Here is a 14,963-nt window from a genome sequence, read left to right on the forward strand (position 1 = left end):
ATCCAGCACTACTGATGCTTGTCGACTATTAGCGAGATTGTCGTTTTAGCACTTGTAGCACTGTGCGCAAACGGCAAACGCTTCCCTCTCTCCAGTCGTCTGCCAGAGCCCGAACTCCTGAACGGCTGGCTAACGCCGACTTTTTCCAGCGCTCACATGCTGAAATGAATTTGGCTGAGATGGAGAAGTCTTTGAGGTTTGAAATGCGAGACCTCAGACCATCTAACATTCACAACCATCTCTGCTGCTTTGCTCTCAAAATGACGCTTAATGTCTGCTCCTCGCGGCCCAGGAAAGATGTTTCATTCCCGCTGACTCCCGGTGTCTATAGCCTGTCAGTTTGTGTTTACACCTAAGCCTGCCTCTGGCCGAAAGATGCCACCATCTTTCGAGTGGAGAGAAACTCGTTCTTCTCTTTTTTTCTAGTGCTGGTTAGTCATTTTTGGATTGTAATCTGCTCCATGTACTACTTGATCTTGTGACTTCATACTGAACACTCGAGCAAATGATACATTATCATGTGAGTTTGACATGTCAAAGGTCTTTCTCAAAAGGATAGTTCACTCAAAAAGTCTGTCAATATTTACTCGCATTTATGTTGCTCTTAACCCAAAGGCTGATGGTTTTTATAGCAGATTCACAGATATATATTTTTTCCATTTAATGACAATCCATAGTGACCACAGGCCATCAGCCTACAAATAAACAATATCTGTACCATGTCAATGATTAAAATACTATTTTTATTGCAGATTATCTGTCATCTAATACTCACTTAAACATAGTCTTTGAAACATAGTCTGTTATTTTTAGTTTATTTGGAGGAAATAGTGAAATAGTATGGAATTTTAACACTGGCCATTTATCGGTTTATCAGCCATAACATGAAAACTATTATTTGTCTTTGCCAGATTTTTTAATTTTTTTGTATTTGTGCATTTTGATGCTTGATCCTCCCATAAAAGCAAGATTTTGAATATCTTTTATTTTTCTTTGTTCTTTGTATATGCAAGTTATATGTAATAGAGAAACTAAATTTATGTAAAATATATTTTATTCTGTTCCATGGAAATGATAACAGCATACAGTTTTGGAACAGCATGAGTATGACAGAACTTTCATTGTAGTCATATTTTTATAAACTATTCCTTTAAGAAGAACATCTGTAATGGCCACCCAATCAGCACATTTTAAATATCACACTTCTCTTCCATTTTAACACTTTTTTTTTTTTTTTTCCCCCTCCTGTTTATAAACCTCTTGTGCTCTGTTGCCAGTAGGTTTGTGCGCCAGTTTTAGAAGAAAGCTAACAGCAGCATGTTGTAACGCTGATACAGCCCTTTCCAGCACAGTCTCCAGTGATTAGCTGAATCTGGCCCTGACGGGTGGCCGGCAAGTTCAGAGCAAGACTGTTGATTTGTTCCATTGCACATTTCAGTCTCACTTACCTTAGCACTCAAAAGCATTGGTCAAATAGGCTGATTTGTCTTTTCTAAATTTGCCTCATCCTTCTTTGTGATTTAACAGGTCTTTTACTTGTTAACACGCCTTTTAAAAGAATATAAAGTCACCTTAAACCAAAAGGACAATTACTTTTTGCAAAGATGTGAGATGAAGAAAGAAGTACGCATTGCTATCTCATGCACTTTGTAGGTCATGAACAAAGCATCGCAGAGATATTGTCTGCATACGCTGTATTTTGCCTAAGGCACAGGCAGCTAGTTTTCTGTGTTTACAGCATTTTGCAGATTAATTCAGAGATCTGAATTCTTTGCTTGGCAAAAGCTAATTGGACTCAATTAAAATGACTTCTCTAGATGACCGACCTCTTGCGTTCCAGCTCTTTAATGTGCACAGAAAGGGCATAGAGCTGCATATGCAATTGATTAGTCATTTCAAATAATACTGTAAATGTACTATTAAAATATATTTGGAGGTATTTTGATGATTCTGTCCCATTGTAAATAAAACAAATAATAATAATAATACATTTTGATATTTATAATATAACAATTAATTTGTGTTTTTTGATGATTCTGTCCTATTATAATCAATAAAATAGTCGTTACAAGTTCAAAAAAATATATTAATAGTTTTTATATTAATATAATTTTTAATAAAATGTCGTCTTATGTTTTGTATGCCTTTTGGTGTAGCTCTAAATGATTGCTGAAACTTGTTTTCCTTGTGGAAGCCATAGTCGCAATATTGATTATGTGCACTTATATGCACAGTACAAGCTTCAGAATACAGTATGACATGCTGCTTTCCTGCTGGATGAGACCTGAGACCTGAATCTTTGTGTCCCTTGTGTTGGTTGACCCACATCTTTTTTCTTATTTAAGTGGTGCCTTGAGACCTGGTTTCATGTATGGCTCTGGCTCAAATGGCACACTTCATGTGCACTTTCGGTCTCGAGGACTTACAATGGCCACTGCGTGCGCATGTCCATTAAGTCCACAAGACCATAGGGTGTCCCATTTTTCATTTTAGCATTCAGAAGGGTGCTCGTGAGCACCCCCTTTGCGGCTGCTATGCGCTCTCAATGCGCACTTCTCAAGCCTGCGAGCTACGCAGCGGACTTCTACCTGGCAGTCAAAGCGGCATTGCGTCATAAAAGTGCATACTCTGAGGAAGACCGTGAGGGTTTAGGGTGCCATTTGGGACGGGACCTACGTGTTGGGACCCTTTTCTTTATCAGGCTTGTGTGTGAATCTAAATAGAAGGCTACGCTTATCCTCAAAGGTCTTTTAATGGCTTTAAGTAGCTCAACACCATGTTTGAGGGTCTTAGAGGCAGAATCCACTCACCAGGCACCACTGAATCACTTTCACTGTGGTGCTGCTGCTGAGTCTCTCTCAACCTCTTGACCTCTTTTTGAGGACAACCTGAGGCTGAGCAAATCCAGCCTGCTCAGCCATTAGCCCGAGTGCTGCTCTTCCTCCACTGTCGATGTGTGTAATACAGTCAGACAAAAGGAACAGTTTGTCAAAACATGGGTGGAAAGATTGTTGGGACCGTGAGACCTCTCTCTCTTCCTCATTTCGGGCTCTCGCTTATGATATTGCTCAGCTTTTGACAGTGGTTGACAGGTGCCCAAATGATAAGTGGCTTCACTGGGCCTCTTTTGAAGCCTTTGAGAGCACTTCCTTCTGTCCTGCTACTGATTTCTCTAGATCCGTCAAGTGCTGGGAAGTCAAAAACTAAAAGGAAACATTTCAGAAATACAAAAAGGCCCGACTACTGAGACATGCCATTTTTACTTTTAAATTAGGTAGAAATAACCCGTTGGAAGTTATTGTAAGCCGTGTCCTTGATGTATTTGAATTTTTCTTGTCTAAGGCTGTTCGGTTAGTCTCGTAGTGTCTGAGCAGGTAATTTCGCCCAAAAATATTTTCAGATGTATTTCATATTGTTGTCTGATAAATGGTCAATATTCAAATTTTACACAATTTGGTCTACATTAAATATGAACATTTAAAAAAACTAAAATATTTGTTTTAAATGCAACAAGTGAATTCTGTGAATTCAGGCATCACAATATGCAATGTACTGTATTAAAACAATTAATATTCATTTTGAGATTTTATTAATTTATTTATTAATGTTATTAAGTTGTAAGATTAACTTGAAATGGGATGGTGCTAGGCAAAGAAAAACCAGTATTGGCATATGATACCTATTATATGTGCATATTGTTCTATTAGGCTTTTGTTCTTCTTTTGAACAAATTGAATTTCAATCAATCACCTTATATGATGAACAGACCTTGTGTCTTAATGGGTTTGGTTGCATAGACTTTCAGTGGAGGGGGAGAAAACTCTTAGGTTACATTTAAAAATATTTGTGTCTCAAAGATGAATGATTATGGATTTTGAATGACATTTGTGTGAGTACCCTAAATGACGATTTCAAACTTTGTTTGTCATAAAACCAGGTTTTAGCTTAAGTGTGTCTAGATGGCCCACTTAAACACACTTAACTTGGGCGTAAACATAACGCACAGAGAAACGCTGTCAAACCACACGGATAAACACATTTACATAGGGCTTTGAACTTCCTCACACTTACAGACTCTCACATACACTTGTTTACCTAGCCTAAAGGCCTCCTACTGTTCTTTAGTTAAGATAAGCTTAATATTGTAATCCTATCATTTAAAAAAACCTTTAGCATTTTTAGACATGAATAAAGTCCTTTTAAGAACTTTTTCCTTTTAAAGTTGTCACCAAAAGAGTATTTTCTCCTATTTTGTTGTCAAAAGTTTATCTAGGTCATTAGCATGCTGAAACTCCAGACCTTAGTCATCCTTGAGAGGAAGATCCGAAGCGGCTGCTCACTGTGTTTTGGATTCTTCATCACTGCGAAAATCCTCTTACACAGCGTCATGGGATCTTGCTTGGTTAATTACTAGAGGGGAAGCTTTGTAGGAGAGAGATCACTTCACAGGCGCGATGGCTTGTGCAGTGCAATGTGCCTGTTAATTTCTCAACAAGGTGTAGAGCAGACGACGTGCTAAAACTCTCCAATCTTGTGGAGATTTGCTTTAGAGCAGATTTAGGATTCCTTCAAGGCTTTCTGACTGAAACGGATTTGATTTGGGTGGGTCAGAGGTCAGGGAGAGTTTGGGTCACGTTGCATGTTTTCTGCTTAGTCACACATACAGAAGACTGAAGTCACTCATTTGTTTCAACCCTGTGTCTTCCTCTGAGTCTCAGAGATATTTTGAGCTGAGCTTGTCATCACTTGACTTTATAGCCCAGAGGAGGCGTGGTGTGTCAAAGGAGGATGGTTTGAGAAATCAAGTATGATTTCCTGTCATAATCCACCCTTTCATGTGCACCGCACTCTTGCTTAAATATGACCATCAAAAACTGCTCATCTGCACACCCTGAACTCCCATAGTCATAGTGGCACTGACCACAGGCCTCAGCAGCCCAGCCCACAATGTTTGTGTGATGCACTGATACGGCATTACCTTTTCCTGTGTAATGTATTGCAGTTTATGACTCAAGCTGTAATTCTTATTAACAAAGTCTTTGCTGCAGCTAAAGGTCATACGAATAATACTATACCATTAGTTTTTTCCCTTTCTTATCTGTTCAAGCACTATTCTTTGCTAATAATCTGTCAAGACTAACAGAATTGTTCACCCAAAAAAGTGAACAATTTTAATAAGCATATTAGTGTTCAAACAAATGGACGATAACATTGTTTATTCTCAGTCTCAGGATGATTCGGATTGACTGTCAATGTTTTTATCAAAATGTTGTTCTGAAGGTGATTCCATTTAATATCGTTCCTCTGTTTCATTATTATTATTATAGTTGTGGCGTTTTATTAGTTGTTTGTGTATTATAGTTTTCTGTTCTCATAGAATTAAAACAACTATTAAAACCTTTTTTTAACTAGTCATAGTTTTCATTAATAAACATCATATATTTATTGTGTTTGGTGCAGAAAGAGCTTTTACCCTCCTTCATGTTGTTCCAAACTCATAAGACACTCCGCTATTGAACACAAAAGAAGATAATTTAAAGTGATAGTTCACCCAAAAAAGGAAATACGGTCATTAATTACTGACCCTCATGTCGTTCCGTCATTAATTACTCACCCTCATGTCTGTAAGACCTTTGTTTATCTTCAGAACACAAATTAAGATATTTTTGATGAAATCCGAGAGCTTTCTGACACTGCATAGATAGCAATGCAACTGAGATGTTCTAGACAGGTAGTAAGGTCGTTGTTAAAACAGTCCTTATGACATCAGTGGTTCAACCTTAATTTCATGCATTGTGGTACTCTCGTGAACACATGTTGAAGACAGACCCGTAAGTGAAGAAATTGTTGAATGAAGTCGTTTTTTTGTTTTCTTTGCGCACAAAAAGTATTCTCATACCTTCATAAAACTATGGTTGAACCACTAATGTCACATTGAAAACAATAAGTGACCAAAAATGTCCTCCAGTCCAGCAGGTAGCAGAAATGTACTTTGCTAACCGCTATTAAAATGACCAGATTACCGCCACCTACTGGAGTGTGAAGAATTTTTATTTTTTTTTATCACCTGGCAGATGTTAAAAGGGGCCAAAAATTTTGTAGACTCACACTAAAAGATCATTTTTCTTCAAATTTATTGGTTAATACCGAAGAATAGCAGCTGCAAGAAAACTAGACTTGGGTCTTCATGTGTTAAATAAAATATTGTGGGTTTATAATGAAATTTGATACTTCTGCAGACATATGTGCACACACACACATTCAATCCCTCACACCTATTACCAATCTAGAATGGCCTTGAATGCTGCAATAAAGTTGATTTCACAGCGATGTCTCCTTCCCACAAACCCAGATTCCCCTGCTTCTGTGATGTAAGCCTGTAAATCCCTGGTGCCTGAGGGCTTCATTGACAACCAAAAGCATATGTGGAATGCATATGTGAAGATCTAATCAGACTTTTCCCTGACAAAATGTGCATTTCTGTTCCAAATGGACTAAATCACTCTGTTGTTAAGATGTATATAGATGCAGGACATTTGACTCAAACAACCGGTTTTGTTTCTGCTAATTCAAGGCTTTGTTGGTCTTACTTCAGCTACCAACTGTGGGAGTCACTAATAGTGTATTTGAACCAAATGTGAAGAAGGATTAGGTCTTCAGAGGTTACATTCACCTTTGTATTTGCTTTCGCTCATCTGTGCTGAATAATACTCTCGACTGACACATCATACACTGATACGTCCGTTTAAAAGATGTTTTCCATTTCAATTTATTTCCATATTCCCATTTGATAGAGGGTCTTATTCTGTCACCCTCACATTTCTCACTCATTTTATGTTTTCCACACAATTCTTCTCTCCCTCCTGCTCAATCTTCCATTCCCTCTGTACTCTGCCAATGTAAATGGAAAGCAGAGCGTTCGATGACAGCGGAGGATTTGTTCTTCAGCACGGAGCTGCTTGCACTGATCTGTTGCTGAGAGGAAGTGCAGTGGGCTGGGGCAGTTCTCAGTCTCAGATACCCTCGTGTCTATTGCATTAGATGTGAGTAAGTGATAATCTCTTCTATCGGAGCGTGGTCTCTCAGTCAGCCTGGCTCCAGATTCAGCCGTCATGCCCACTAAAACCCAGCGTGTTGGATCTGATATGGGCCTCCTGTTTTCCCCTGTAAACTCATTGCTCTATGGTCTCAAGCCTGGGTGGAATGAGGGAAATGAAAGAGACAGATGTTTGTATTTTTAACACACATTTATGACTCAAGTATGTAAACTAAATCTTGATGGTTGACCAGTCATTCGACAACTGACTAGTCAATAGTGAGGTTAACCTAGGTCATATGTGAAGACCCCCTAAAAAACTAAAGAGGCCGGGTGAACCCGAAAAAGCAGACTCGATTTTGTGTGCTGTGTTCCGAAATGTGTCTGACTCGGAATGAATTGATGTATTGAAAGTACACAATATGTTGCTTTCTCATGGTTGCCACAAGTGGCTGTATAGTGAATGAATTCATAAACTGTCTTAAGTCAGTTTTTTTTTTTTCTTTCAGATCAAAAATACTTTGAAGAGATTCTCATGAGGCTAACTAGTTCAAACTAGTTGTAAACTGGTTAATCGCTAGCTATGCGAATAATAACACATCTGGTTTAAAGCTGAAGTGTGTTGCACCACTAGCATCACCAAACAAAATTGCAAAAGAAAAAATTCAAATCAAAATAATTTTCAAAACAGTCTGCCTTTGGTTGGTCACAAAGATAACTCCGCCCCAAAGCGATGCCATTGGTTGTTGCTATGTCTGGCAGGTCAGGAATTTCAAACAAACAAACAATGTTTTGAAGTGCATGTGTTTATGCTTTTGGGGGAATCCACCTAATGAATTTGCTGGCTTAGTTTGGTTTGTTACCACCCCAACAGTACGAGTTCACGTAAAGTTTTTGCAAAGTACACTTGCAGTGCATGGACCGTGCATTCATAACTTTTTATGCACATAATGTGCTTTTCTGACCCAAGCCAATACACATTCATACTGTATACTGTGTATGTCTGCAAGTAATTTTATTACTCTAAGTGTTACATGAGGAGTGAGAGAGACTGAAAGACCCAAGAGACAGGGTGTGGAGCAGTTCACATCTGTCTATGTGTGTGTTTGCATGATGTGTGTCGTTTATCTGAGATCTATGTCAACCCCACCACACAGCTCTTGTTCCACTCTCTTCCTGCAAAGAAGGAAATGGCTTGAGTGCACAGCTACACGACCTCAAACCAAACACCTTCGTGGGCAATGCACCCTTACGTGTCAGATGATTGATTATCTTTTTGAGGTGCAAAAGCTGAAGTTGACACACAATTGTGGTGTCAAAGGAAACTTTACATTCTAATTAATGAGTTGGCAGGAGTTTTGCAGGTGCAGTTCAGATTAGATACTCAGCTTTATAGCAATTTCACGCTGGTGGCCCTCAGATAGCTCTGAACTTGAGGGCCGACCACAGGTCTAAATCCCTTTTGTTGCTTGACTGACTACGGCTCTCAGCTTCAGGTTATGCATTGAAGTGCTACGGTGTACTTTTCATGAACTTTTTGTGTTCAAAGTTTAATAGAAAGTCAACGAATAAAACAGTATTGATTTTTCTTCGAGTAGCTTAGCTGCTTGTATGAAATTCTGGAGACTTACCTTCTTTTTTCTCTTGTTTCTTCTATAGGTAGTTAACGGACACACTGCACAATGCGTGAATACAAGTTAGTAGTTCTCGGATCAGGAGGTGTCGGCAAGTCTGCGCTGGTAAGTAGCTGCCAAACATCCCTGCCTCCTTCGTCTCGTTTTCATGCTGTTTTCTTTTCTACATAAACACAACCATTTTCATGTTTTTTTATCGTTCGTAAGCATCTTACAGTCTTGTTCTAGACCACAAATATTATAAGTGGTGCTTGCTGAGGTTTTTCCTCGTGATGAACAAGTGATGCCAATTCATCAACAAGTATCTCAAATTCAAGTGATTCAGTCCAGGGGTGTCGCAATATTAAAGGGATAGTTCACTCAAATATTCAAACTCTGTCATTAATTACTCACCCTCATGTCGTTCCAAACCTGTAAGACCTTCGTTCATCTTCAGAACACAAATTAAGATAGTTTTGATGAAATCAGAGAGCTCTCTGACCCTGCACAGCAATGCAACTGAGATGTTCAAAGGCCCAAAAAGGTAGTAAGGAAATCATTAAAATAGTCCATGTGACAAAGTTCAACCTTAATTTTATGAAGCTACGAGAATACTTTTTGTGCACAAAGAAAAAAAAAAGACTCTTTCCGCAATTTCTTCTCTTCCATGTCAGACTTTGACACATGTTCATGAGAGTACCACGTAAAGTTAATGTTAATAAAGTATTTTAGCCAAGATAATAGTGTAGTGAAAATCAAAGTTTAGACATTCAAAGAATAGTTCACCTGACAATTGGGTTCATTCCAAATGTAAAAATTGGTAAAGTTCATAAAAAGAATGTCTTGGTGGGGTTTTTTTCAACTTTTATTGTAACAATTAAAACATTCTTCAAAATATCTACCTTTGTATTCTACAGAAATAAAGTCATAATTTTGGAATGACATGAGAACAACTCTTACATCCCTTTAAACATTTTGAATTTGTCTTGCCCTTTATGGCATGTCCATTTTAGGAACATGTATAACAAATTACATCCTAATTCGGGGAAAAAACATACATCTAACTGTAGAGAAACTGGTTTCCCCATCTGAAAGAGCTTCTGCACTGCTCCTTCCATCCATGTAGTGTCTCTGGAGAACATCTGTCCCCAATCAGGTCGATAAAGGTTGTGAGAACCAAACTGGCCTGTGATCGGTTGCGGTGCCCTTTCTGAACCACTCAAATATCACATAGCTGAGTCACTGATACAGCAAAATGACTTTGCCTCAGTGTGTTGGCATTTGCTATTCAGTCAGCATAATATATGTCAGAATAGCATTGCGAAACCACAAGTAGTTCGGCAGCTCTTCTAAAATTCAGTGGGTCAGAACGACAAAACCCTGTGGAAAATTTCTGCTGCATGCCATTAGCTTTAAATTTCCACATTTACCCTTAAGTTTAAAAACAGAGCAGTTTCCTCATTAATTATCTCTTATCACTGAGGTCACTGTTTGCTTCCTTAGCTCATTAGCACGCTAGTACTCCTCATGTAATACCGTACATCCCGCTGACACCACTTTGACCTAGTTTGTTCCATCCCAATGAACTCAAATGGCTCACCCATTGGAGAGCAGCCACAATGGCCCGACCCACTCACCTCAGGGCTCAACAAAGAACCCATTGGCTGTATGTGTGCCACAGGGTGTGAGAACCGTCCGCCTCCATCCTCTTCCCCCAGCATAGACCTCTTTCAGCATAAAGCACATAGACTTTTATTGTCCATTAACTCTAATTGGAGCACTATGGATGGGTCTGGATGAAATGGCCATGCAGAGTTAAACGTGTTGTAAATGCATTCACATTAAGCTCCTGTCCTGCTCCGTGCAGACAGGGGGAATGAGACGAGTCTGTAAAATCAGATCATTACTGTGTGGGGTCAGCCTGGTGTCCTGTAATGGAGCTGTATACTGTAACGATGGCTACCCACTTTATAAGTGGCCCCGCAAATCTGCTGAAAAGACAAATACAGGACTTATAGGAATGAATGAACTAATTGTCTTGCCAGATATACACAGCAACACTGGCTCAACCAGTGCTGTGAGTTTGAGGTGGGACTTCCTGTTGGGCCAACCAATGGCAACTGTTTAGGAAACCTGTATGAATTCTGTCTGGTGACACCAGTGTCCCAGAAATGAAAGGCCTATATTTTGGGGTCAATGTCATGTCATGGAACTTTTTTTTATATTAACTTATTCAGAAATACATAAAAATGCAATTATACTTTTGGTAACTTGAATACATCTTTTCTGGGTTTTTTTTTTTTTTTTTTTTTTTTATTAAAAATGTATTTAAATTTTTTTTCAAATTACTTTTCTTAGTAAGAAAATATAAATACATGAATGACTTATGTCAATTGTTTTATTAGAAATTACACTCATTTAAAAGCAAAAACAGCAATGCCGTGAAATATTACAGTTTAAAATAACTTTTTTTTATAAATTTAAAAATATAATTTATTCCTGTGATGGAAAAGGTCAATTTTCAGCAGTCATTACACAAGTCATCAATGTTACATGATGCTTCAGTTCTAATATGCAGATTTTTTGCTCAAGAATTATTATTATTATTATTATTTTATAAATTTTGAAAACAGTTGTGCTGCTTAATATTTTTGTGGAAACTTTGATATGTTTTATTTTCAGAATTGCTTAATAAATATAAAGTTCAAAAGAGTATCATTTATTTGAAATGGAAATCTTTTGTACCATTACAAATATCTTTACTTTCACATTTGATCAATTTAATGCATGCTTCCTAAATAAGGGTTAATTAAACATTTAAATTGTATAGTATATAAACTAACATGAATAAAATATTTTTTTTTTAAACTTGACACTTGCATTTTAAACACATTTTTAAATTTTTTGAATTTCAAATGAATGGACATTTAAATATGACATTTACTTCCAGAACAATACTTTGCTGACTTGGTTCTGCAATGGAAATGAGCAGCCATTAGTGTGATTTCGCTCAGCACTTGTGTGTATGGTTCAATTTACACAGCTACAGCACAGGAAGAAACCACACTGTGGTCAGTCGTTAGTAGCTATATGGTAAGTAGTAAGGTTGACACATGGCCCCATAGCATGGATTCACCATGGACTTTAATTTATGTGGTCTAGTTCAGAGATTACTCATGAGTTTGTGTGTTCATGCTTGTACTGCAACCTTAACTACAGCAATTAAAATACAAACGAGTTGGACTTTTCTCAAACATTGACTCGATCTGACTGTTTTGAGGAAATGTCGCATTACCAGGCAACACCCTGTTAGTTTATCTGTCAGATGAGTTGTGGTAGTCCGGGTGAGTACAGAGAGTCGGACAAGAGCAACAGGGTCAGCTTGAGCTGTAATGATGGATTGCCAGAGCTAACACAGAGAGCCCATCTGCCTGCAGGCAGGAGCGGATCCACTTAGATGCCCATTGTGCTGCTGACTTCTGTGTGCCTGAGTGAGACCACACATGCTAATGTGTTGTTGCTCATCGATAGCCTAAAAACACGAGCCACATTTCACCTTCCACTATAGCTCTCGAACCTCAGACGCGGTTTTCAAACTGAGTTCAGGGAGCCACAAGTGGGTGAACTTTCTGATAATCATAATCCTAAAAAAGGACTACAGTTTCTGTAAAAGTGTGTTTTTAACATTGATAATAAGAAGAAATTTGAGCACCAAATCAGCATATTAGAATGATTTCTAAAGGATTATATGTCACTGAAGACTGGAGTAATGATGCGGAAAATTCAGTTTTGAACCACAGGAATTGATTCCATTTTAATTAAAATATATTAAAATAGAAAAGACTTTGAATTCTAATGATATTTCACAATATGTCTGTTTTTACTTTTTGATCAAATAAATGAGTGAAATAAACGAACATACGAAAATTTGGGACTCGGTGTGCAAGGACCTTAACAGTGACTAGAAAGTCATTTAAGTAAATAGGTAATATTTGTAATAATTTTCTTGGACACTGACAGTGTAAAAGGATTGTTTTCCTTATAATTATTATAATTAGTTTAATAATTATTAAACAAAATGCAGTCACTATAGTATCAAACATATTATTTTTCTTACATGCTATGTATGAGTGTTTTCAGATAAATTATAAATATATATTAATGTGTGTATATATAGCTACCCTCTTTTTTTTGCAAGATAATAAAATGTCCTGTACTTTTTCAAGGACTTAACGGAAATACCCAACTGAATATTGTAATGCAATAACAAACCCTTTCTGTTTATTAATTGTAACAGCAGAGCTTTTTTAATATAAGCATGACCTTTACTAATCCTTTGATACCCATCATCTCCACAATATTTGTTGCTTTCACTTGAAGTGGCTGCTGGGATATCAGCATGCTGAGCGTGCCTGTGTGCATTTGATCTAATCGCTGAGAGCAGAGCAATGCATTCGCACACACACAGACACACTCCTCTCCTTCACACATCCTCACTGCTCTTTGTTGGAACATTGTAATCAGTGGCCTCCATTGAATTTACATGCCTTGTTTCCACATCTCTCTTCCCATATATGGATTATTTTTAGCCGCCTTTCTGTGTGTGTGTGTGTGTGTGTGTGTGTGGAGTAGGTGTGTATGTGTGCTGGATCAGCACACATCACCTCTCCGGGGCCACTCACAAATCCCCCCGGGTGTCCTCAACGCTGACTTCATGCCCTAACCCTCTTCTGAAACAAGCACAAGCACAGCCTTGAGATGCATATGGCCAATGAAGTGTGTGGAGGACAACAGGAATAGCAAGAGATGGTTCACTGCATATGCAGAGATGATATAACTGCCACTGGAATTCTCGTATTGCATCCTCAGTTTGCAAAAAAAACATTCTTTGTGGTTTTATAGCTAAGCAGAGAACTAGTGAAGCGACATACTCTTGAGTAAAGAGCACAAGGTGTGTTTCCACATGCAGACATCTCTCTCTGCCATTCACTGCTGAGACATGCTTGCACTGTAATTCATACAAACATTTCCTTTTTTCACTACTTTTTAAAATGCGAAAAATAGTTTTAATTTTTATGTTCATTCATTCAATTGTTCATTGACATACAACATGCTGTTTTTACAACCGGGACTATCATTTCCTTATTTAATTTTTTTAAGAGACATATTGAGGCCATTCAATTAATTTCCTGTTTAGTTTAGTTTTTTTTTCATGCATGTGTCTGCATTTTGGTTGCACTACATGACCTTGATATTGAAATCAAATGTTTTCTTGTCAATTAAAATCTAAATTAATGGTATTTCCATCATAAGGACAGTTGTCAGCTCTTTTTATATTTATGCCCCCCCCCCTCAATAAAAATTCAGAAATTAAAAGCATTCTCATCCTGTAAAAGGTGTGTTCAAGTCATTGTACGTATGTGTTTTTATTATGTATGCATTTATGTAACATGCATTTATTTATTTATGTCACTGTATTTTAAGGCAAAATTCTTGCCATTAACAAACCATTAACTACAACTTTTACCTCAATAAACTTATACCAAACAACAAACTAACGTAAGAGGTAACACTTTAGTATAGAGACCAATTTTCACCATTATTAGCATGCCTATTTTTAACATATTGGCAGTTTATTAATACTTATTAGCACATTTTCTGCATGACCATATTCTACACCCCTAAACTTAACCACTACAATTATTCACTTATCAATTTATTAACTACTGAAATGTATTAATTTATCTTTTTACTTATTTTTGCAGTGAATCGATAGATCCAGACACACATGCACACAAAATGAACGTCTTGACAGAATATGGATGAACTATCCTTTTAAGATCCTCTCTAATCTTTTCTATTAACCAGTCTCATCTCAACAATTTTTTACAAAAGACAGCATTAGCTGCCTGTGATTTCACAGCTTACAGGCACTAATCTAAATTCATGATCATTTCTTCATTCATCAAGGCTCTTGTTGATTTAGCTTGATTCTTTTTATTCACACGAAGGCATTAGGTAAACAAATGATCTCTCGTTTACCAGGACAAAGCCTGCTGTATGTGACAAGCACTCATACAATGAGATCACTCGTACCTCGTGACTGACATCACCTGCCTTTGCTCAGTTTCTTCCTCTCCCTCCCATCAGGCTGTTGTGGTCCTCCCACAGTCGATCAGCATCTTAATGGTTTTCTGTTGTTTATGCCTTTCCAAACAGAGCTCTCATTAATGAATCTAGGCTGGTGAAGTGCGAATCAAAGAGGATGATCAAAGGTGACCCGAGCTATGGAGGCCCTGAAGCCCCCGCACCTG

At 37.7% G+C, this 14,963-nt stretch overlaps 1 protein-coding gene across 2 annotated transcripts in view; it reads left to right on the forward strand.

The window, feature by feature from the left end:
* LOC306861421 (ras-related protein Rap-1b) overlaps window positions 1-14,963 on the forward strand; it is a 53,226-nt gene that overhangs the window by 25,833 nt on the left and 12,430 nt on the right. For both annotated transcript variants that reach the window (XM_079403665.1, XM_079403664.1), the window contains exon 2: window positions 8,696-8,775. In XM_079403665.1, the coding sequence (XP_079259791.1) occupies window positions 8,719-8,775 (57 nt within the window). In that variant the 5' untranslated portion in view covers window positions 8,696-8,718. The remainder of the gene's footprint in view (window positions 1-8,695; window positions 8,776-14,963) is intronic.

Source organism: Barbus barbus (genome assembly GCF_936440315.1).
Source record: "Barbus barbus genome assembly, chromosome: 42".
NCBI classification, from domain to species: Eukaryota; Metazoa; Chordata; class Actinopteri; order Cypriniformes; family Cyprinidae; genus Barbus; species Barbus barbus.